This window comes from Chelonoidis abingdonii, chromosome 2, assembly GCF_003597395.2.
Source record: "Chelonoidis abingdonii isolate Lonesome George chromosome 2, CheloAbing_2.0, whole genome shotgun sequence".
NCBI classification, from domain to species: domain Eukaryota; kingdom Metazoa; phylum Chordata; order Testudines; family Testudinidae; genus Chelonoidis; species Chelonoidis abingdonii.
Window position 1 is genome coordinate 174,203,248 of NC_133770.1, and position 25,607 is coordinate 174,228,854.

The 25,607-nt window shown below is 42.9% G+C and overlaps 1 protein-coding gene across 4 annotated transcripts in view; it reads left to right on the plus strand.

Annotated features, from left to right (window-relative positions):
- The window catches only part of ZCCHC2 (zinc finger CCHC-type containing 2), a 347,582-nt gene that overhangs the window by 102,997 nt on the left and 218,978 nt on the right, over positions 1 to 25,607 (plus strand). For 3 of the 4 annotated variants that reach the window (XM_075062813.1, XM_075062812.1, XM_075062814.1), the window contains one exon: positions 726 to 2,713. In XM_075062813.1, the coding sequence (XP_074918914.1) occupies positions 726 to 793 (68 nt within the window). In that variant the 3' untranslated portion in view covers positions 794 to 2,713. Of the gene's footprint in view, positions 1 to 725; positions 2,714 to 25,607 lie in introns of those variants that run through there. The other variant, XR_012655308.1, reaches the window with a different exon arrangement.

Consider the following 25,607-nt stretch of genomic DNA (forward strand, 5'->3'; position numbering starts at 1 on the left):
TTCAGACTTGCATGCTATTAATATCAAGTCTTCCACTCCCTTTGATGTTCTGGTAGAATTCAGTTGCAAAAAGGATTGGAAATTGTCAGGTACTATATACAATACATGGCTTGGATTTCTAAAGCATGTGAAGATTTGGAAAACAAACTGGTCATTCTGATGTATTTTTTTACCTCTGCATAACCAACTGTCTTCTGTATAACCTGTTTTATGCGGGTGGGATTTGTTTGAAACCAGAGACAGTTGCAGCAAAAAGACATTGAAATAAGACACTAATAAGAAATTAAAATTTAACAAGTGACTTCAGTTTTAGAACTTCCATCCTCTTTCCATTCAAAAAAGAGGGGGAAACAGTGTTTGTACCTGTAGAACATTAAATACATTTTTTTCCATCACCTCCTTTCTGATCCTCAGTGTGTGTCTGCTCTGACCTTAATCATTTTTGCCAAACTTGAACAAGAAAAATTAGTCTTGGTGTTTGGGGGTTGCTTTTACTTAGCATTTTTCCAGGGGAGGTAGTGTCTTACATTTTTAGGTTGGATTTCTTTTATGCTGACACTTCATCAAGGAGATGGAAAAACTATGAAGTTTGAGCCGTCCTTTTTAAATAAGATCGGAGAACAAGATAGTGCTTTTTCAAGAGCATGTCCATTTTGATACCTTGTAGTGGTTTGTAATCTGTTTAATTGTAAACAGTGACTTAGTAGTTCTCTTTCCTGTTTTAGGCACTTACAGACTGAGATACGCACCTCCCCCTCCCCCTTCCAATGATACGTTGGATTCTGCAGACTGAAACAAGTAAACATTGCCTACATAACAAACTGAAGTTTCGGGAATTGGGGGGGGAGAGAGGGAATGTTTCCTGTGGTCTTGCATTTAGGATATCCTGGTTTTATATTCCTTTGGAATTTTTCATTGCTCTTGCACCTCTGTTCAATACAAAAGAAGAAAATTGAGTCCCTGATCTCCTGAGTCTGCAAAAAGCTTTCATAATGCATGCAACTCAAACACACAGCCAAACAATCAAAAGAGCATTTCAACCATACTTTTGCACTGAAGACTTAGGACGTGCAATGTTTACTGCATTTTTTAAAATGTCCTTTGACCTCTGACATCACTGGTGAAGCAGCCATATGGTTGAAAGAAGAAACTTGTCATGTTCCCTCACAATCTTCTCCCTTCTGTCCCACCCCACTCCACCTCCAGCCTGTTCTCCTTATGCTGCTGTTTTTGTTTTTCTCCCATCTTCACTGTGTGTCCACATGGTTTCATTGGCCTACATGAGTATTTGGCAGTTTATACAGACTTTGTCCATACTATAGCAAATTGTTATGCTCATGAATTATATGGGAAAATTGTTTAGTCTTCTGTGAGGAGCACAACTAAAGACTCACAGAATTGTGTATATATGTAATATCTTGTATTATACATACACACAATTCTGAGTCCAGAGTAAATGAAAATACTTCAAGTGGGAAGGGAATGAAACTGTGTGGACTTGAACAGATTTATGAACATGAACAAGCTTAAACCGAAAGATCTTATTTCCATTGTGATGTTTTAGCCTGATTGATGCAAGAGAAAAAGGGTGGGGTTGGGTGGTATGAATGTTGTATTCCATGTGTTTGCATTTCTAATGAAAGCTGACAGTGAGTCCTTTTTTAAGCTATTCTACTTCTGTGTCAACACAGAATGAACATTACTTGATTTTGATTTCCCCCTAAACTATTAGTGTTGCATTGTATTTAGAATGTAACTTTTGTTCAGAATGAAATAAACCATTTATGGTTTTCTGCAAAATAAGTATTCGTATTAGGACCAGTCTACCAAATAGCAAAGTCACTATTTTATAATAATTTACCACTATGCGTGATTATGGTATAATGTGAAAGACTGAAATGTGTGTGCTAAGATGGTATTAATCATGTTGGTGTCATATCAATAAGTTTTAATGCTGCTGTATTTTTATTTTTAAAAGCCAATATGTACTAAATTGCTTCCAGGTAATATTTGATTTCCTAAAGTGCACTGAGGTTATCTGGAAGATTGAGTGTATTTTTCATGACTGCTACATTCAACACCAATGAATAATTACCACTGTATATCCATAGGTTTTTAGCATTCCTCACAGTTCATAGCAGAAATGAAAGCAAGATGCTGGTATGCAGTAGGGTGACAAAAGTAAAACTGTCTGGGGGTTCAGCTGCCTAATTGCTAAACAAAAACTTGAAGAAAAAAAGCTTAATTTACTAAATGTCTTCATAGGTAGCATTTATATTTATAGCACCAGTATACATTTCTCCGCCTTGGGGTGGGGTGGGGTAGATGAAAGCTTTACTTTTAAAAAGAAAAGAAAAAGTAAGTAGTAAATGGAAATTATTTTGATTAAAAATATTTTATTTGATCTGGGTATTTTTGGACCGCATTATTAAATGAGTTAACTACATTTGAGTTTAAGTGAGGGTGTTAAAGCACCAATGGACTCAGATTGTGAATTACCTGCCAGTTGTACTTTATGGAACTTATTTTATGATTTAAAATACTGTACTGTAAATAGGAGGTATGTTACCTTCTCTTTATTTGTATGTTTACCATATACTTTGATATTTGAAATGTTATGTACTGGAAAGGTCACTTATATTTCTAGAACAGATTGGATTTTATGCAACCTTTCTTCCTTGAATTAACAGCAATAAAAAAGAAAAAAAGCATCTCTGCAAGTACTGTACTTTATCACTCATAACAAAACTAATGAAAGTGGTACCCTGCTCCTATTATGTTGTTTTTAGCAAGGTACTCCTTTGGCTAGAAAGTGGCATATATTGGACCATTTTGTTAGTGTAAGTATGAAGTACTTTGACTAGTTGAGATAAGAACAACTTCATAGCCTAATTCAGGGCCATGATATCTTGAACTGGGTAAGTGAACTACCAGCTACTATGATTCATTGAATTATGAAAATAAATGAAGGAATGAAGAGATCTGGGGCAACAGTGGTTTAAAGCCTCAGGGATCTCAGTAAAATGTAGCTAAGTCTAGGCTCTGTTGGCTGCATATCTTGGGCTTAGGGTAAGCCCCTGTTCTGATATGCTTCGTTGGTCCAAGTGAAAGCTCAGAGTCCCTAACTCTCTGGACAAATCAACATAGTCATAATACCTGGAAAGTGAGCTGTCTTCATGTCATTTTCTTCATTCTGCTATGGAGAATAGAAGGCAAACAGGCCTGCAGTGGCTGAAAATCCAAGCATCTGCCAAGTGGCACTTCTGTTAACTCCTTAACAGGATAATTTGTTGGGCAACCTGTCTTGGCCTAAGTCAAAAATGGAAGGCATTATGCTCCATCTGTCACCTGACTTCCCTATTTCATATCCAGAGTGCCACAGTTCCAGGGCTTAATAGCAGCTTTAAAACCATACACCTTGTTTACACTAGACAATTAGGTCCACCTATGTTAGGTCTACCTACAACCACTGCGGTAGTTACTTCAGTTTTCCATGTCCATACTACCCTCTTGCCAGTGGATTGCGTCCTCACTGGGAGCACTTGCACTAACAAGTGGGGAAGGGGGTGCTCACAGCCCAAGCAGTCAACCTTGCGTGGGGCTCACAGCTGGAGCCTTGCTGCCAGGTGCCAACAGCCCAAGCTGTCTGCTCTGCACAGAGCCCCACTGCTGGACACCAACAAGTGATGTAAGTAACGCACTGTCTGCACAGATATTGTGTTGCCCTAACTACATCAACCGAAGCACTATGCCTTTCATAGAGGTGGGGTTATTAGGTCAGTGAAGTGAGAGACTGCAGGCCAAAAAGTTTGCCCACCCCTCTCTAAACCAACATTTACTCATCAGAAAATGTGATCTGACAGACCTGTTATGGTATGAGACTAGTGTGGAGTAAGCAACTCCCTACTCCTTAAGCTCCACAGTTAATTGTTCCACACATTGAAAGAATAAGCCACCAACAGGGGAATCCAGCAGTTGTCCCTGCAAGAGAGAGACCCAAAAAAAAATTGTTCTGCAAGTACCATAAGGTATCTAGGTCCAAAAAACTTATGCACTAACACCAACTGTCTCAGGCAGGGCTCCAAGACTTTCTTCCACGTGGCTTGGCCTGCTATAAATTGTCAAGTGCTCCAGGAGCCTGTTTTAAAGTGTTAACTTGCCCTGTTTTAGTTACAAGAACATTTGCCAGTTTCTGATTAGAAAGGGAGTAGAATGAAGAGGAACTTGACCAGGATTACTAGGTGCTACCATAATTCAAATAATTTTATCCAGACCCTTGAATTGATGATCTGTAATGAATAGTAAAATGCAAGTCACTCATCATCTACTTCATTTGCACTCCACTGGGTTTATGATCTGAAAAGACCTTGAATTGTAGAAGAAACTTATTGTAAACACTGTATACTAAAGAGACCTCAAAGCACTGCAAGCCCATCTTACCCTATTGTGAAATAAGTATATTTTCAGTTCATCTTTGTTCTGTGCAGCAGTATAAACCTAGCTGAATATACTGCAGCTTCTCGTGAGAGTTTTTATATAGATTTGAGCTGTCCATGTTGTCACCATCTTCCTGCCTTCAACGTAAACTTAATCGTTTTTCATAAGGGGCTTCTTTGGTTCCCAATTTTGACAAGCTTACTCCTCTAGAGTTTTAGTATGTAATACATTGCCTAGCATGCTGAGTATAGTACTGTTGGCTTTCTGGCAACAAATATCAAAGATGTTAGTTTATTAAACTCCTCTCTAAAATCTCAAGTACATGGAGCTCTTGGTGTTTTCATAGTGAGGATTGGAGAATTAAGAACAGTTGAAAACAAAACCTGTATCATGGGAACTTGGGGACTAGGAACACTTGGAGTGTTTTTCATATAACAGATGTACAGATGTAATGGTGGTGGTTTGTGTAGACATGTTTTTTAGGGAAGTAAAAAGTAGCATTGCCTTAACCTTCAAAATGATTATTGGAGGACTACTTTTGTCATTTTAGGAGAGGTTTTCATTTATTTCTCCAACTGTACATTCATAGCCTTTGGGTCCAGTACAAAATAGTGTTTACAACCAGATTGTATGTTTGCCTGGTGTTGATCCTGTGCAATAATGTACCCAAAAAGAGACCCTTTGTATTCTCTTGATACTGGTACAACTAACTTGACTAGAGTGAGTGAACAAGTGAGCAGAAAGTGTCCCGTATAAATGGTTTTAAAAAATCCTGTACAAAAAGCAGGTTATTGCATTGTTGGTAAAATACAGTAGCTTAATAGCTTTAGTTCAGTGCATTGTAGCTGGAATATCATTGATTCCCTAGCTTTGGAACTCTTCCTAGGTGTAAAATAATCCTGTTTTATCAACTTTTATGCCCTGTTGCAAGACATTCCCTTCCCCCTCTCCCCCCAGATTGGAGGACTCCAGTTGCTATTCGAAGATCAAGTATGCTTTAAGCTACTGAGTAATTAGATAATTGAGTGAAGGGGGGTCCTGGAGTAATTAATGCATGTTAAGTAGCACTTAGAACAAAGACTAGGCACTCCTTTTATTGAACATCTGTAAACTGAAAGCTTAAAGTTTTTACAAACTTTTCTAATAAGACACTTTTTCCCTAACTGTTCTGATTGAAATTGATTCCAAACTTCTGAAATAAATCTGGTTAACTTTGTAATGCTAGTACATTTCAGTGGGGAATCTAGAGTTAATTATGCAGTACTGTATGAAAGTATCCTTTGCTTGTTTCCAACATCTTTCATCCTGACTGAATCCTGAAATTCTTTACAGCATATACATATACCCCAGCGCTGAAATGTGTTTTTGCAGTATGGACACACAACCTTTGTTTTTAAGAATTCATCCAAAAAGCCCCTATGATCAGTAAAGGTCATGGAACCGATTATTAGCTTCTGAAAGAGGAAGGGTTGAATTAGCTCTTAGAAATTCTTAGAAGTATAAATCTCAAGAATTAATTAGACCACTAAACCATTCCCTCAACATAACAGAATTCTTGAATTATAGTTTATGCTAACTTTTGGCGTGGTGCAGGGGTGGAGTTGGAGGTATTTAATTTTTTTTAAAAGACAGGGTTTGAATGCACAGAGATGAGCCAGTCTTTCAGATTTCATTAGCCGTTTTACGCATACCCAGATTTAGTTATTGGCAAAAGTTTTAAAACCAACAATTGTATCAGTTAGGTGTGCAAATAACTGAACTATGTATTCATGTAATCAGTACAGTTAATCATCTCAGATACACTTATCTTGTTGAATAGATTAGCACAGTATGAAATGTATGCTTTTCAACAGATTAAAATCCATAAGAACTGCCATACTGGACCAATGCAGCATTTAGCCCACAATCCTGTTTCTGACAGTGGCCAGTACCACAGCTTCAGGGGAAGTGTACAGAACAGGGCAGCTTGGCAGTCAGTCTTAGGATTGCCCTGAGCAGGGCCATAACCAGGGTGAGGGAGTAGGGAGGTGGGAGATGATGAAAAAACAGTAGGGGATGCAAATGTGCTTGCTTGCTCTGGGTGCTAAGTTGGCTGGTTACGTCTCTGGCCCTGAGCACAGGGTTGCATTCCTGGACAGCTTGGCTAATTGCCACTGATGAACCTATCCTCTGAGATTATCTAGTTCTTTTTTTGAACCCAGTGATGCTTTTGGCCATCACAATATCGCATGGCAATGAGTTCTACATGTTAATTGTGCATTTCGTATGAAAGTGTACTTCCTCTTGTTTGTATTAAATCTACTGCCTATTAATTTCATTGGGTGATCCCTGGTGGTGGTATTGTGAGAGAGTCTATAAAATCATGGTGTGGAAAAAATGTTATTTACCCTATCATATCTGCCCTCCAGTTGCCTCCTTTTCTAAGAACAGCTGTAATCTTTTTAGTCTCCCCTTATATGGAAGCTATTCTATACCCTTTATCATCTTTGCCCTTCTCTGAATTTTTTCCAGTTCCTCTATATCCTTTGAGAGATGGGACAACCAGAATTGGCCACAGTATTTAAGGTGTGGGAGTACTACAGACTTGGTGGCATTATGAGATTTTCTCTCTTATCTATCCCTTTCCTAATAATGCCTAATATTGTTAGCTTTTTTTGACTGCTGCCGCATGTTGAGCGGATGTTTTCAGAGACCTGTCCACATTGATTTCAAGATCTGTCTTGAGTAGTAACTCATTATACATACAGAATGATGGGGTCTAGTTGGGATTATTTTTTCCAATGTCCATTGCTTTACACTTACTAACACATTGAATTTCTATTGGTATTTTGTTGCCCAGTCACAACCTTTCTCTCTCTTTCATAATTATATCATTTATAGAATGTACTATATTGGAAGGGAAGGGAGGAGAGACCTTAGTTTAGAGAGAGAATTGGCCAAAAACTTAATGCCAGCCAAATAAGTTTGTAAGTTATGGGACAGAGGAATATTGCTGTGTGCATGTATTTTCCCAGATGTACTGCTTTTTTCATCAATTAAGATCATACTGTAACTTTATTGTCCTCTTTAAGAAAAACAAAGATTATTAAATGGCTGTGGTACAGTTTGTCTATAGCAGGAGTTGGCAACCTTTGAGAAGTGGTGTGCTAAGTCCTCATTAATTTTGCGTGCCAGTAATACATTTTATATTTACAGGGACCAGCGGACAGACCCCCAGACCGGCAGCAGGCTGAGCAGCTCAGCCTGCTGCCAGTATGGGGATCCATCCACTGGCCCCACTCAGCCTGCTGCCAGCCTGGGGTTCCGTCCATCCAGGCTGGCAACGGGCTGAGTGGATCTGGGACTCCAGACTGGCTGCGGGCTGAGCATCTGTCTGCCAGTCTGGGGTTCCATCCACCGGCTCCTGCCAGCCGGGGTCCCAGTCGCCGGCCCCACTCAACCTGCTACCAGCCTGGGGTTTCATTCATCCAGGGAGTGGGCCAGCGGCTGAGACCCCAGCTGGCAGCAGAGTGCCACTAAAAATCAGTATGTGTGCCGCAGGTTGCCGACCCTTGATCTGTAGGCTTCAGTTTTCTCCACTGTACCTCCTTGATATGGGCCCAAGCGCACACAAGTAGTTGCAAAAACTCCAGCTGAATAATAGGTTTCAGAGTGGTAGCTGTGTTAGTCTGTATCAACTTATGCCCAGATAAATTTGTTTGTCTCTAAGGTGTCACAAGGGCTCCTTGTTGTTTTAGCGAGTAATAATGAGAGGAAACTGTTTCCTGATAAACAATGCATGTACTGATTAGGGGTAGGGTAGCAGGAGTCTTTAGACTGCTACCAAACACTGATTACCCATATTTTTAAAAATAGGAGCCTAAAGTTGGACTCTACATCCTCATGGCACTTAAGTGGCCTGATTTCCAGTAGTTGGAGTCAATGGGAGCTGCAGGTGCTGAACACCCGAAAGATTAGTTTCTGTAGTTGACATACTCCATAGTACTGTTCAGAACATCTCCCGAGTAGCAAAGATGAGGGAGGAAGCAGTGTGTTTGCGTTCTAAGGGATCTATTCAGCAACAAATATATGCAGCTTTCTGGGTCATGTATGCTGACAGTATGGTGTTCAGATTTGCTCAGAGAAGAGGACCTGGTGTGCAACAACTGAAAGGAGTCTTTGAATTAGAAAGCTGTGAGCCCCCTAAGAAGCACTACTGCAACTCTGTCACAGCTTGTCTCCTCTTTACCTCCTCTTCCTCCCTGCTCCCCATGCTTCCTTCCTTCGCAACCTGGGGCCATACAAAATCAGCTGGAGCTTTTCCAGCTATACGGCTAGAGTTACTTTGCAACAATGGAACTTTCTCCAGCATAGGATGAAGGCTGAGACAGGAGAAAGCTATCTCAGGTACCAGTCCAAGATTAGAATGTATTCCCATGGGAACTAAGGACCACCACAAATCACCACAATTCTGCTCCAAGTTCAAGGTGGGTTTCTCTGACCTTGGCTTCTCTAACATAAATGTGCCTATATTTAAAAACAACAAAAATACCTACCACACACATTCCACTGCATTCTTGTTTGTCCCTGGAGGGGTCAGAGAACAAACCCTACATGGCAGTTGCTCATCACATCCTTTAAGGCATTGCTAGAAGGCACTCGGATATTACTGTGATGGAACACGGTGAATAACCTAGAGCATCCCTGCTAGGGCCATGGTGGAAAGGGACCATGAAAGATGAAGGGACCATGAAAGATGAAAGGAGCTAGTAATTTTCATATGACCGTTCTTCAGTTTGAGTTATTGAGCAGGCAAACTGCATTGGACAGCCATTTACAAGGAGAATTTCTCCACTTTGAAATAAATCAACCTTCAAAACTGCAAAACCCAGGAGGCCTCTAGAGCCACAGAGACTTAGGACAGGTATATGGTAGGAGACTGTACCCCATCTCCTAATTTTATTAGGCTCTTAACAAATGGGGAAGGGGAAGTTGGGTGAGCTTTTGCAGTTCATCTAGGTCAACAATAGTGTGTGTGCCTTAGCCTTATGAATAAATAGATGTACATTTTGAAACACCACATTTTTTTTAAAGTTCCAATTTGCCCCTCAGTCTCACTTCACAACACTATTTCTCCTGCAATAGTTATTGAGAAAAACTTTGCATGTCTATTTGTGCCTTCTCTTTGGGGAAAGTGCTTCCCAAAGATGGTTTCAACCTCCAAGTGTACTAAGCATCTCCATAACAAACATTACAAGTGGTTCAGGCAGAGGCTGACTCATTTAACTAAGGTCACATAAGAAATCAATGGCAGAGCTGTAAATAGAATCAAGGTCCCTTGACTCAGTACTGTAATCACACCATTGGAACACCTTCTTGTGGGTTTTCACTCAGCAGTTTTCAACACACACATCAAGAGAACACTGGACCTGGCAGGTAAGTGGAAAGGAGGAATTTTAAAAAAATACTCTTTAATTTAAAAATATTAAGATCGCACATATATTTTGTATCTATTTCTTAGCAACTAAAAGCATGCTAGGTGCTTTACAGTAACTAGTCAAGATATGATCACTGCCCCAGAGATCTGCAGTCTTAACTGTGTCTATAAAATATTGAAAACAAAGTCCATCATCTGTAGCTATTCACTGCACAGCAATAGAATATTGTGTGTCTGGATTCCTGGGTTGTCATGTCTTCCATAGAAATAAAGATGATCTTAAGTTAGCTGTCTCAAGGTAAAATCCTATCGAAGATGAGGGAGTTTGCAGTCTCCACACAAGTTCGCAGGTTGAGGTAAAGACTAGGGGCCAGACTTTCAGTTTAGTGTAGATGTGACAGGCACCTAGTGAGCTTTTCAAAAGTGCCTAAGTAGGTTAGGCACCTAACTTCCATTGCTGTCAACGGGAGATAGGTGCCTAAGAGGATTTCCCTAAAGCATCTATTTTCATCTTTAGACACCTAAAATACCTTTGATCATCTAGCCCTAGTAGCCTCCCCTGTGGTCTTTTCAACCACATGGAAACTACAAATGGCTTTATCTTCACTAGGATTTTGTAATATTAATGCATCTTTTTTCCCCTAGCAAACGCAGGGTCTTCCTAGCTTTTTTTAGAGGAGTTCGGTCTACAGATTAGAGCAAGGGTTTAAGTGATAGACATCTCTCCTATTTGTCTTTGAATCATGTTTTGTATTTACGTAGCATCTCTAGGTTTCAGAACACTTTTCAAACATGGCTATGCAGGAGCAGCCACGCTTTACAGACAGCGTAACCAACCCCCAGTACGGCTCATCAGCCAGGTCTGCATTATGAACCTCAATGTTAGCCAAGCACACACATTCAAAATGAGCATGCCAAGAAGTAGTGCATCTAGGTACATGAAACTAGTGGGTCTGTCGTTTTAGAAACTTGGGTTCTGTTCCCAAATCAGCCAGAAATTACTTTTTCTATCTTCTCTAAAGTGTGGGGAATTTTATACTTGTCTGCCTCCAAAGGTTGGAATATGTGATCTTTGTACTATGGGTTGTGAAGTGCACAGAATTAACACAGTAAGTTATGGCTTCCTGGCTCCCAGCCCAGCATTTATTTCCTTAGGCTAAAGAGGAAGAGGAGGTGACAAAGCTTCCAGCTCAGTGCACCTTTCTGGAGAAGGAGGAATTTTGCTTTGTGCTTCATCAGAGCTACAGCATTTCAATCTCAAGGTATTTCTACACAGCAAAGAAAAACCCGCAGCTAGCCCATGCCAGACAACTTGAGCTCATGGGACTCGGGCTGTGGGGCTCATTCATTGCTGTGTAGACATCTGGGCTGGGGTTGGAGCCTGGGCTCTAGGACCCTGTGGGAGTCTACACAGGAGCCATACAAGCCTGGGTTAACTGGCACAGGCCCACAGTGGGTGGGTTTTTTTGCTGTGTAGGCCCTCGGGCTTACATGTATACTACAGGAGAATCAGCAGGGTTTGGGAGCATGTGCAGTGCAGTTGGAGTGTTCAGAAAACTAAGAACTAGCAATAGAGATCTGTAGATGGTGATTTTCAGAGATTCAGAACTGACCAAATCTGGATAGGTTTTTTCCAGGGCACCAGAATTCCTGGGTTCAGAGACACAAACTTTCAGTTTCTGCTTCAAATCATGGGCGTGCTAGAGCTCTTCAAGAATTTTTGGCCACTGGACCTTTCTACCTATTTTTCACAAGCCTCGATCTCACATTGCTGAACCATTTTTCCTCAAATTTTTGGGGGGAAAAAAGGTTTGGAAAACTTAAGCCTAAGCTATTAATATGACAACTTTAATATGTGTATATGTTGTTAGTAAATAGGATATTTGATTAGTAATCTGAGCTCTTAAGCATTCTTTTTCAAAACTCATTTATTAATCCCTTGATGCTTTATGTTTTTATGCTGGGGTAGGCAACCTATGGCACGAGTGCCGAAGGCAGCACACAGGCTGATTTTCAGTGGCACTCACACTGCCCAGGTCCTGGCCACCAGTTTGGGGGGCTCTGCATTTTAATTTAATTTTTTAAAGGAAGCTTCTTAAACATTTTAAAAACCTTATTTACTTTACATACAACAATAGTTTACTTATATATTATAGACTTATAGAAAGAGACCTTCTAAAAATGTTAAAATGTATTACTGGCACGCGAAACCTTAACTTAGAGTGAATAAATGAAGACTCGGCACGCCACTTCTGAAAGGCTGCCAACCCCTGTTTTAAACCTTAAATTCACAGCTTGAAGGGTTTGTTGGCTGCTTTAGATTATATCTGGTTCAAATATTAAAGCTTTAGATATGAAAATATTCAGAATTCATTTAAAAAAAAAAAAAGGCAAGGCTACATGCCTCTCATTTGCTCTCCATTTCCATATATTATTTACCCCATATTGTTCGGTTTCTTTGTTTAGAAATTCATCTAATTTCCTTTTGAACTCAGTAAAGCTGCTTACTTCAATGACCAATGTGGATAATGTATTTCAGATGCATGTTTTTCTTTCATTTGAAATGCTCTTTTAGTCTTTCTTTGATAGAGGTATATGTGCAAGAGGCCAAGCTTGTTCTAATGCTATTCTAACATCTGGGCAGCTCCCTTAATTCTTTGTAAAAATTAATTATGTTCAGAACGTGTTTCTCTTTCTCCTGCTGCACATAATGCTACTTTGGTTTGCTTAGGTGTTTGAATATTCTGTAGTAATTGTTTATCTCTGCCACTACCTTATTTTTACAGCTGGCCGTGCCTTTGATATAAGATCTTAGAGTTCAGAAGGAGAAAGAAAATGGTTATGGGAATCAACAGCAATTTGCAGTATTCCCAAACCCTAGCAGAAGTTAAGGGGGAGAATTTGTAAGCCCATATCTGTAAGTGGAGTTGTTCTTTGCAAATCTCCCTGTGCAGAAGGAGCAAGCAAATTATGATCTTGGGGTGGAGGGATTAAAACAGCAAAGTTGGATGCTGCCAATACAGTGAATAGAAGTTGTTTTCTGAAAGACTGAACTACAGCTCTGGGCATTTTTGCTCTAACATCAATAGTTACATGAATGAGAAATTGAAGTAACAGTGGTGGATCTGGTCCATTCTGTCTCCCCAGTGAAGTAATGGGGGTTTGTGTATATATTGTTTTGGGTAAAGATTTTTGCAGGATCACAGTAGCAATTAAACTCTGTGGTAATGTGGTTCACTGCTCAGCTGAGGACTATTAAAATAAAGACACTGCATGTTAAGGTTGAGGCATCAAGACAGGTTGAAGAGGGGAGCCTTAACTACAGATTGTTCCTGCCTCATCTGAGGAAACAAAATAAATGCAGAGCAGTCACCTTAAAAATCCTCACTTGCCACATCATGATGTCTGAAATGCCAGTTTCCCCTTCCTCAAAATCCAGTAATAACTGCATTTGTACCAGTTTACAAATATAAATGCAAATAACTTTTAGTGGTGGCTATTATGTTTTCTTAAGCATCTTACACCTGCCTCCTCTACCAGAATGGGGGGGGGGGGAGAAGGAGAACACATTTTTAGCAAATTAGGCCTGAGTCTTGGTTGGAGCCTGCAGATGCTGGTGTAATACAAACAATAAGGAAAATTCCCTGACCAGGTATCTCCATTTCTACAATGCTGTTTGTTCCGGCCTTCTTACAGTCTCTCTGCAGTTATCACTGTTAGTCCCAAGCCATCCAGTAGGTCAGAGGTTGGCAACCTCTGGCACACGGCTCGCCAGGGTAAGCACCCTGGCGCGCAGGGCCAGTTTCTTTACCTGCTGTATCGGCAGGTTCGTCCGACTGCAGCTTTCACTGGCCGCGGTTCGTCCTAGGCCAATGGGGGCAGCGGGAAGCGCCGTGGGCTGAGGGATGTGCTGGCCGCGACTTCCCGCCTCCTGCATTGGCCCAGGACGGCAAACCACAGCCAGTGGGAGCCGCAGTCCACCAAACCTGCCGATACAGCAGATAAACAAACTGGCCCGGCCCACCAGGGTGCTTACCCTGGGGAGCCACGTGCCAGAGGTTGCCGACCCCTGCAGTAGGTCTAGGTATTGCTTTTCCTTGCTGTTCATGTGTTACCTCCCTTCTGTCATCTTTACTCCTTTGTCTCCATGTTTTGTCAATGAGCTCATCTGAAAATTCTGTCTCACACTTAATGCTGTTGCCCAAACTGGGCCCTCTTAAACTCTTTCCTCTTCTGAAGGACATGGCCTGAAGCAAGGTTTCTCTCTGAAAGTAGCATAAGCATAGGAAGAAATTGGCTAGCAGGAGGAGGGCCAACAGCTAGGCCAGCAGGAAGCAAGATGGAGGGGTGTATTGTACTCTTAGCTAGAAATACTGCCCCAGGGATCACTTCAGTACCATAGCTCCTCACTTAACGTTGTAGTTCTGTTCCTGAAAAATGCAACTTTAAGAAAAACAATGTTAAGTGAATCCAATTTCCCCATAAGAATTAATGAAAATAAAGGAAGGTTAAGTTCCAGGGAAATTTTTTTCACCAGACAGAGTATAACATATAAAATATATACCTACAATATAAGTTTTAAACAGTTTAATACTGTTCACAGCTATGATGATTTTGAAGCTTGGTTGAGGTGGTGAAGTTAGAGAGTGGAAGAGTCAGCATGGCAGACAGAAACAGACACACAGGCTGTGTGAGAGAGATGTGCATTTCCCCTTCAAGTACATTGTCTTTTTAAGTAGATCAGGAAGTTCCTGCTAGCAAGCTCCCTCCATCCTAAGCCCTGTTATGTCATCCTGTCTCAACCCCCTCTATGGAGATAGGGTACGTGGAGGCCAATAGGAGGGGAGGGGAACACCCTGACATTACCTCCTCTCTTCCCACTCTGCACAGCAAGCAGGAGACTCCTGGGAGAAGCTCCAAGGCAGAGGGCTGGAGCAGCACATTGCAGTGGGGAGGGACAGCTGAACTGCTGGCAATTGGCAGCCACCCAGTAGGCATCACTCAGGGAACTTAAGAGAACCAGGAACTGATGGGGGCGGGGGGAAGCTGCCACTCCACCATGGTTCCAAGTCCCCACAGGCTAGCTCCAACAGGCTGCTCTTACTGCAAGCAGTGGACAAAGCAAGCGGCTGCCAAACAATGTTATAAGGGAGCATTGGTGCAACCTTAAACTAGCATGTTTCATTGCTAATTAACAATGTTACCTGAGACCAATGTTAAGTGAGGAGTTACTGTGTGTGATTCAAATGGTTTCTGTCAAATCTGGCCGCATAACAAGCGCTGAGAAATGCTGGTAATTGTAAAGGAACAGGTAAAGAAATCTTTGATTTTTGTTTTATGTTGAATGGGTTGATCTTTGAGGTTGGGGATAGTGTCTCAAAGCAACTGTCATCCTCTGTCTTTGTGTTGGGGGATGAGGGGCTGCTCCTCTATCAGAAGCTTTAATGATTGATTTTTGCATTCTAAAAATTCAACCAAAAAACCCCCTTTTTTTTTCCATTTTTTAAAGTAGACTGGCAGTTTGCCGCTTCTCAGTTCGTTTATTTGTCCTGGGTCTAAATCTTATGTCCTCACATGAACATCTGATGAGAACAATAGAGCAGAATTAATAGCTCTCCTGTGAAAGCAGCAGAAGTAGCCTGAAGAACCTAGTGCATTTCCCTCCTCTCCAATTTTAAATGTGCTGCATCAGAATGGCACCTTTTACTAGCAGAGCTTAAATTACTCTTCTTACATAATTTCATCACAACACTCATAGGAGATAGGTAAGAATTGTTCCCATTTTACAGATGAGAAAACTGAGGAACTGTCCAGGACAGCCCAGTGAGTTGTTAGGCAGAATATCTACTGTTGTCTCCCACTCCTAATCTTTATTCACTAACTCACTCCTCTTTCTGAGTTCTAAGAACCCAAAATGTCGCCCTCCCCACGTCAAGGCTTCCTGACAACTTCTTCAATCCAGTTACCCATTGTTATAGCCAAAGCCTGCAACATATTGAAAATCTGGGGACAATGCAAAATAAATTGAACTTGATCTCCAGGTAAGGATGGCTGACCTTGACTGGGGAATGGAGCTGTGAGTGGGGAAATGGCTTGAGAGAGGGCAGAGGAAAATGGGAGCCTGTCCATGTAATTTAAGTCTAATGTGCCAAGTAGGACATGAGGTCTTGATCAATATACTGGAAAGTATATAGGAACCTTCACTCTCCTTATGTAGAAAAGAAATTGGGTCAGTAACTGATTTAAGAGATCCTACCTTCCCTCAAGTCTGCCTTTTGAAAATATTCCTATGCTATTACCCAGGTCACATGCTCTTGGAAGTATCTTGCAGCTGATGATTGACTTTTGTGATCAAGAGAACCCAGTTTTTATTTACTTTACCCTCCTTAGTTCATTTCCTAGCCCTGACCTCCCTGCTGCTGTTTCCACCCCGTGTGTGTTCCTTTGTACAAGTTCTGCTATTTTTACTTTCGACTAATGTCAGCGAATAGTTTTGCTATGATCAATGACTTACCTTTCTTTAAACAACCCTTGCTTCTTATCTACATAAATGTTCTTTAAATTGCTTTTCTCATTCTGGACTGCACTTCTATAATGGGTTCCTATTTTTTTTAATCCACTTCTTGCCTTCTCTATCTGAATCAGCTCTGTTATGTATGAGAGCCAGCAGCTGGGAAGATGAATACTAAGCAGCTTTGTCTGTCTTTACTGCACCATAACTCAGATACCATGACTTCATATCAATATAGACTTATTGGATGGAAGATATTGGTGCAGGAAGCTGGGGGAGCTATCACATAGGAATGAACCTTCTCTACCTGAATGGAGCTGGATGAAGGTGACCTTTGAGATCTCGTCTAGCCCAAACATTTGATTTAAAGCTGTTTTCACTGTCAGGCTTGTCAATTCCTAATCTGCAAGTCACTGAAACCCAGTGACTTGCAATTTAAGCTTATAATTCATTCAGTTTTTGTCAAGCACTTTTATCTTGTAATAAACTGTACCCAGGGGAAAACATCCTGAAGGTGAAATGCATTAGTGTGTGAAACCTCCCTGTTCACTGGCGGAAGCCTTATCAGTTGAGCCCTTTAAAACGTGGGTGGACAAAGCATCGGGAAACCCTGTAGGAAAAGAGCCCTAGAGTGGCAGGGACATGGACAAGGCAACCATGTTCCCTCAAGTCTCATAATCTCAAATTATAAGAGGTTTGTCCTTTTGACCTTTTGGGGGTCTCGCTCTATATATTCTAAGAGTTCTGTAAATTGAATGCACTGCTCCTTGTCCTTTGTATGTTCTCTGAGGGGACCTTCATCTTGCTCACAGAGTTCCTTGTTTTAAAGCTAAGGTTGGCAGCTCAGTGCTTTGTTTTTATTGTTCTCCAGCTGTTTGGTTGACTATTGTAAAGAGCCAGGCTGTATGGCACTGGGCCTCTACCAATAAATAACGGAGGAAAATTCCTGTAGGTTATAAAAAATATTAACTAGGGCTGTCAAGCCATTAAAATTAATCTCGATTAATCACGATTAAAAAAATTAATCTTGATTAATCACATTAATAATGGAATACCATTTATTTAAATATTTTAGATGTTTTCTACATTTTCAAATATATAGATTTCAATTATAACAGAGTACAGAGTGTATAGTGCTCACTTTATTTTCTATTACAAATATGTGCACTATAAAAAACAAAAGAAATAGTATTTTTCAGGTCACCTCGACGAGTACTGTAGTGCAATTTATTTATCATGAAAGTTCAACTTACTTTTTGTACATAATTCTACATTTGTAACTGCATTCAAAAATAAAACAATGTGAAACTTTAGAGCCTACAAGTCCACTCAGTCTTCCTTCAGCTAATCGCTCAGACAAACTTGGTTACAATTTGCAGGAGATAATGCTGCCTGCTTCTTGTTTACAATGTCACCTGAAAGTTAGAACAGGCATTTGCATGGCACTGTAGTAGCTGGTATCACAAGATATTTATGTGCCAGAGGCGCTAAAGATTCATGTATCCCTTCATCTTTAACCACCATTTCATAGGACATGCCTCCATGCTGATGACGGGTTCTGCTTGATAACAATCCAAAGCAGAGTGGACTGATGCATATTCATTTTCGTCATTGGAATCAGATGCCACCAGCAGAAGGCTGGTTGATTTTCTTTTTTGGTGGTTCAGGTTGTGTAGTTTCTGCATCTGAGTGTTGCTTTTTTAAGGCTTCTGAACAGGGATGACTCTAGGCATCAGCAAAACAAGCACCTGCTTGGGGCAGCCCATTTGCAGGGGCAGCATGGGAGCTGAGAACCAACAGGGGGCTCTGGGAGCTGTAGTTCCTTAGTTAGCTCCCTAGCTATAGAGCCAACCCCGCAGCAGGGAAAGAACTACATTTCCCAGCATTCCCTTGGCCACTACCAACTGGAAAGGAAGGAGGGGGACCTCATGCGGCAGTGTGTTGTGAGTGGAGAGTGGTAGCGAGATCATATTTTAACACTCAAAAAACAGGACACTCCAGGGGGAGGGAAGCCCCACCATCCACTCCCTCCGACTGCCCCCCACAGAAACTCCAACCCATCCAACTCCCCTCCCCACTCCCTGATCACCCCCTCCCATGACCCCTGCCCCTACTGCCCTCCAGGACCCCACTCCCTATCTAAGCCTCCCTTCTCCTTGTCCCCGACTTCCCCCTGGGACCCCACCCCCTACCTGTCCCTTGAAAAACTCCTGGGACTTCCATGCCTATCCAACAGCTGCCTGTCCCCTGACTACCTCCCCCTGAACCTCTGCCCCATCCAACCCCCCCTTCTCCCTGCCCCTGACTGCCCCCCTGAACCTCCACCCCATCCAACTCCCCCCATTCCCTCTCCCTTGACTGCCCCCCCCGGACCCTAACCCTTCTCCAACCCCAGCCCCTTACCGATGCCACTCAGTCCAGCGTGTCTGGCTCCGCAGCTCCAGACACGCTGCTGCATACATGCTGCTATGCTCCCCCGCAGAGCCCACAGCCGCCGACCGCCCCCCGCCCACACACAGACACGCACCTGCCTTTCCAGATTTGAACACCACAAAAATTCAGGAGTGCACAGCATCAGTTTGGGCAGCTGTTACTTCATTTCTCCTAAATCAAAATATCACTGATCCACTGTAACTTGCTGTAGAAAAAGTAGGATAAAATGAGCAAGAAATGACTTCCCATCGGTTATTAGGGACTGGAATGCTATTTCAACGGCCAAATGCTTTTTTGGTTTGTTTAAAAGGAACACAGTGATATTGCATTGGCAAATTCCCCATAGAAAGAAAGAGTGGAACAAAAGAATAATAAAGGCACCTCAACTTTTCCTCATTTATGGAGGACAGGCTGATAATATGCATCCAGATATCCTCCAATCACACAAGCTGAAAATTGTTCCACTTTACTGCAGCTCTGTAACTATATGGGAACCAATTCCGTCTTGTGTTTTGTGCACATCCAAAATTCCTGCTGAATGACCTGCCCTGGGAGCGAGTTACCAGTGACCCAGGGTTGCAGCGCAAGGAGGGTGAAGGGAAGGGGGAGAGCCCCGGACTGGGGCAGCAGGAGGTGTGTGTGGGGGCACTGGTGGGGGGAGGGAAGAGCCCAGGGTTGGGACAGGGGGCAGGCAAAAATTTTTTTTTTGCTTGGGACAGCAAAAAACCTTGAGCTGGCCCTGCTTCTGAAAGCATGCTCCCATCTTGTCCTTCGATTTTGGAAGGCACTTCAGATTCTTAAACTTGGGTTGAGTGCTGCAGCTATTTTTAGAAATTTCACATTGGTACCTTCTTTGTGTTCGTCAAATCTGCTGTGAAAGTGTTCTTAAAACAAACGTGTTGGGTCATCATCTGAGACTGCTATAACATGAACTATATTGTAGAATGCAGGTAAAACAGCTGAAGACATACAGTTCTCCCCCAAGGAGTTCAGTCACAAATTTAATTAACACATTATTTTTTTAATGAGTATCAGCATGGAAGCATGTCCTCTGGAATTGCGGCCGAAGCATGAAGGAGCATTCGAATGTTTAGCATATCAGGCACATAAATACCTTGCATGGCTGAGCCAAGAACACAAATAGAAAATCCGTAGCAGGAGTTGGTTTGCTTGCTAAACAGAAAAACTAAAAAGGGAAGGATGCAGTAGCTGACCTTGAAAACAGTGGCAGCAGGCAGGACCAGCGCCAGGGTTTCTGGCGCCTTAGGCGCCGGGCCATTTCGCCGTCCCGCGCGCAGATCTCGCGGCTCCGGTGGAGCTGCCGCAGGCATGCCTGCGGCAGGTCCACTGGAGCCGCAGGACCAGCAGACCATCCGCAGAAATGCCTGCGGCAGGTCCACCGGAGCCATGAGACCAGTAGACCCTCCGCAGGTAAGACTGCGGCCGCTCCACCGGAGGTGCCTACTGCCCCCCCGGCAAAACGCCGCCCCTCCTCATAATGCTGGCGCCCTAGGCGACTGCCTAAGTCACCTAAATGAAAGTGCTGGCCCTGGCAGCAGGGACTGCAGCTTTGGACACACAACCAAGTACTAGTGGAGATCAGTGTGAACAAACGAATCTAAAGCTAGATGATCTGGTTAATCAAACTAGATAAAATATTAAGATGTTGGTAGCCAGTGGGAGGCCTTGAATTCAGCAGTCTGAAGGACTTTTTTCCCCTCTAAATATCATACTGAAAGTTTAAGCATGGACAATGACTGACTGCAGCCTGGATTTAAACAGCAGCTCTGGATGCTCTGAATTTCTGAAAAATCAGGCCATCTGTTTAAGTGTCTAAATTTAGATGCAGGTACCTAACTTAAGTACCCAATTTTTAGAATGTTGACTTCAGTAGGTGCAAGCCTGGGATCCATGATCATTAGATACTTTTTTGCACCATCGGGATTAATACATCCACACCAAGATATTGCATAGCAAGAGATTTGGCTATATTTTAGAAACCTTAGATGGGTACAAGTGCCATCTGCTGGTGGTGATTTTATTCTCCCTTCTGACCCAAAATAAATGGGCGTAATCCCTGATTTATAAATCCAGGATGGTAAACCAGAAGTAAAGATGAACTAGAAGTGCCAGTGGATAGAGACTGAGAATCCCCCAAGGAGACATTTTGGGGGTTAACAATGTTTATAGTGTAAATAGCTTGGGGCAAGGATCTTGACATCTATCATGTCAGTAAAACAACAAGCATATTGGTAGTTCAATATAAATAATAATAAAGCAAGATGGCCTGTATCTTTAGCTTCTGAGCCTGAATGGAAACTTATCTTTGCCAAGACAAGCAAGAAAGATTTGGTATATGCATATATTAGGAGAGTTTATCCCACCTCTGTACACACCTGGAGTTGGGCGTGTGAGTATTATATACACTCTGTAATTTTGATAACCCAATGGCATTTGTTGGTACCGGTGGGGAGGAGAGACACTAAATAATGTAATTAGAAGGCATCTTTAGTGTTGGACAGTTAGTGGACAATATGCTATAGTGGCTATCAGGGGATGTTGGCTAACTGAGGTTAGCAAATAGAGTACACTGCGTACACCAAATACCTGTACAATGTATGTATCTGTATATACTGGGAATGGATTCTCTCTCTCTCTCTCTCTCTCTCTCTCTCCAAGAAAATAACCTGTTCTTTGCCTCAAATGTAATATGTGTTTTCATAAATCAGGGACTACAGATGATTTTTTTTATATATGAGGATTTCCACGTAGTATGGTATGAGACTCATCATTGCCAAGTCATACTTGTCCATATCTGATGGCTTCCAATACAGCTTTTGAAGTCCTCTTCTCTGGGCTGTGGAGAAAACCAAAGCAATGTCACAACCCTTGATAAATGTGCCAGATGTTAATGTCTCTTTGACAAAGCGAGACCTTACGTTTGCTCATGTCTGTGCCTATAATTGCCAGTTTGTATAGCCAAGATGGGTCATTCTATCTAACCTGCTTTCCCCAAGACTCATCTGATGCACCATCATGGTGATTGTACTGTAGAGAGGCCGTACTTCCTGTGCCATCTTTGGGTTTCCTGTGACACACTCCCTGCTGGGGCCAGAAACAGAGAAGCCCAGGACAGGGCAGTAGCAGGTTGCAGCTTCACAGAGTAGTGGGAAGTTTATCTAGGGTGACCAGATGTCCCGATTTTATAGAGACAGTCTTGATTTTTGGGTCTTTTTCTTATATAGGCTAATACCTTCCTCCCACACCCACACCCATCCTGATTTTTCACATTTGCTGTCTGATCACCCTAAGTTTATCTCACCATCATGCATAGTGCTGGTCATAATAAAGAACTTAGCCTAACACCAGTCTCTGCTCATTTGTAAGATACGACATAGCACCAGCAGTGGAAGGCGCAGTGGGCTGGAAGAGACCCAGTGAGAAGTAATGTTGCAAAGGTTGCTACAGCGCCTATGCCACTGCATATAACTCCTCCATCTGGCAGTCAGGGGAAATGCAGAATGATTCAAACATCCCTTTGAGTTGTAAATGAAAGCCACAGAGGAAAATTAACTGGATGATGAGTAAAGGATTGCTCTGTTTTTAACTGTGTCAGGCACAGAAGCCCTGGATTTAGAGAATGTATTCCATGGGAGATGGGAGGGAAGAGATGCAAAAATAATGAAAATGTTTGTTTCCCTGGAACAAATTTTACTTTTGAAATATATGTTCAGAATGAAGGGGAAACAACATAGGAGTTTGTTACACTCTTAAAACTAAAGGGTCAGTCCTGTGCCATCTTGGGATATAATAATAAGAACATAGGTGAATGGTTACTAAGAGAGATGGATCTGATGCTAGCAAGGGCAATATGTATCTGCAAAGCAGCAGAGCAACCTGAAACAAAATAATAAGGCTAGGAAAAGGCACAGAGTATAGAACTGTGAGTAGCACAACTAAATCAGCAAGGGAAAAGTTAACAGAAATTTAATTGGACAGGGATTGGAAAGTAGGAAACAGTGCCAAGAATGTTGCATTCAGCATGAGTATCGGATATGCCCAGCATTCTGGCAAAAATGTAGAAACTGCAATAAGCCTAACCATTGTGCTGCAATATGCAGAGAAAACAGGAAAGTGCACATATTAAGTGCAAAACTGGATTCTTCAAGTGAAGAGGAAGAACTGTTCTTAAGCATGATAATGGAGGAGGCTGAAAACTCGAAAGACTGGCTAGTTAAAATATGGAAACATGGCACTTGTGGCACACAAGACAGACACGGAGCAAGGCACAAGAAAATGTAATCACAGAAACTGAAATGGAAAGAGGTAAGGAGCACATAAAAGCAGATGAATTAAAAGTATCAGTGAAAGATAACAATGGAGGAACAATTCCAGTGTTGGGGGAGTGCCCCATCCAACCACCCCATGCTCCCTGTCCCCCGACTGACCCCAGGATCCCCTTCCCCATATCCAATGCCCCGGTCCCCCGGAGCCAGACATGCTGCTGCACTGCCCTGCATGAGCGCACAGCCCTCTTGCCCTGGCCCAGAGTGCTGCCTGCGCAGTAGTGTGGCTGCAGGGGAGAAGGGGCAGCAGGGAGGGGCCAGGGACTAGCCTCCCTGGCTGGGAGCTCAGAGGCCGGGCATGGGCAGGATGTGGCCCAACTCTGGTCTAGATCCTAAGGAGCTGAATAAAAACAAACAAAACTAACACTTTTGCTTACCCCCCAAAAGTGAACTATTGTCTGAGAGCAGAAGCCAAATTCTTCAGCAGATTAGATGCATCAGCAGGAGTTTGGCAGATCTCCTTGGATACTGAGAGCTCCAAGATCTGCTCTTTCAACACACCATTTGGCAGATGCAGCTTCTTAAGACTGCCTTTCATATTAGGTTTATCTACAGAAGTATTTCTGTAAACAAAATGCTAGAGGATCTAGTGCAGGGATGGGCAAACTTTTTAGCCCAAGGGCCACATCTGGGTGGGGAAATTGTGTGCAGCACCATGCATGTAGGGCTGAGGCAGAGGGTTGGGGTGTGGGAGGGGGCACGGGAGGGGGCTCAGGGCAAGGGGTTAGGGTGCAGGAGATGTCTCAGGGCAGGAGGTTAGGGTGCAGCAGGGGGCTGGAGGCAGAGGGCTAAGGGGTTAAGGCAGGGAGTTGGGGGCAGGGTGCAGGAGAGGCTCAGGGTGTGGGTTCTGGCCTGGCGCCGCTTACCTCAAGCAGCTCTAGGTGGCAGTGGGGTGCAGCAGGGCTAAGACAGGCTCCCTGCCTGCCCTGGCCCTGTGCCATGCCACGCCCGGAAGTGGCCAGCATGTCCAGCAGTGGCTCCTGGGGGCGAGGTGGGGCAGACGGCTCTGCCGCATGCTGACATCACCTGTGGGTACCACCCCTGAAACTTCCATTGGCCACGGTTCCCCGTTTCTGGCCAATGGGAGCTGTGGGGGGCGGTGCCTACCGGCAAGGGCAGCACATAGAGCCCTATGCCCCACCCTTCACCCCCCAGGGCTGCAGGGACATAGTGCCAGCCACTTCTGGGAGCAGTGTGGGGCCAGGGAAGGCAGGGAACCTGCCTCAGCCCAGCTGCACCATGGGGCTGGCAATCCCGCAGGCCAGACTGAAAGCCCTGGTGGGCCAGATCTGGCCCGTGGGCCATAGTTTGCCCTCCCCTGATCTAGCTGGTGTGAAAGTGTACATTGATAGCATAATAATTTTGGAGCAGCATAGACATTGAACATCAGGAACGACTGAGGAGAGTACTGGAAATTGCAAGAGCTAACAACCTGAAACTGAATAAGGCTAAATCTTAGCTTCGAATAACAGAAATAACACACGTGGGAGAGAGAGCCTGAACTCCAAGGGAATTTTGCCCAATGAACCACAGATTCAGGCAATACTGAAGAGGCTGAGACGTGAAGATACAAAGGGAATTCAAAGGCTGCTGGGCACGTGGCCTTATGTCATCAAGTTCATATCTAACTATATGGCTCACACAACTCACCTAAGACATCTCCAAAGGTCACTGAATGGACATAGATGTCAGAGCATGAAAGAGAGTTCAATCATTTAAAGTACATTCTGACATCAGCTCCAATGCTGCAATTTTTTGACCCACTGAGATATATCAAACGCTCAACAGATGCCTCAAAAGGAGGGCTGGGAGCAGTACTATTATATGGAACTGACTGGTTGCCATCAGACATGCCAAACCCATGGGAAAAAATGCAGAAATTGGGCTTGATTTTGGCTTAATTGACTTGTTATACTTGTTGGCTCATTTTTGGCTTGTAGCTTGCTGCTGCTTTTTTTTTTTTTTTTTTTTTTAATTGGCTCCCGGCAAGCAGGGGCAAGGGGGTGAGAGAATCAGGGATGCACAGCGGGCCTACCACAGTCCCAGACAGCACACCAAGGGGATCCAGTCACACAGAATGATGTGGTTCTTAGGAATTGGCTTGTTTTGAAATGGAATTAGCTTGATTTTCAGCTTATTGTGAAAGTCGGGATGCTTATTTACCGTGTGCAAGTTGGCAGCTGTGGGTGCAACTCTTATATGCATCGAAGGCTCTAACAGCTGCAGAGATGGTATATACACAAATTGAAAAAGACACACTAGGTCTGGAGGATGGGATGTACACAATTTCATGATTTTCTCTGGCTTAGCTTCAAAGCAGAAAGTGATCACAAACCACTGACAATCTGGAAGAAGTAGTAAACATACATGTGAACATAGTAAGTGTCATGTGCTGTCTCTCCATGCATATGAGATGAATTGGAGCCAGAGAGATGAAATGCTGCTGTTGTGATAAAGGAAACAA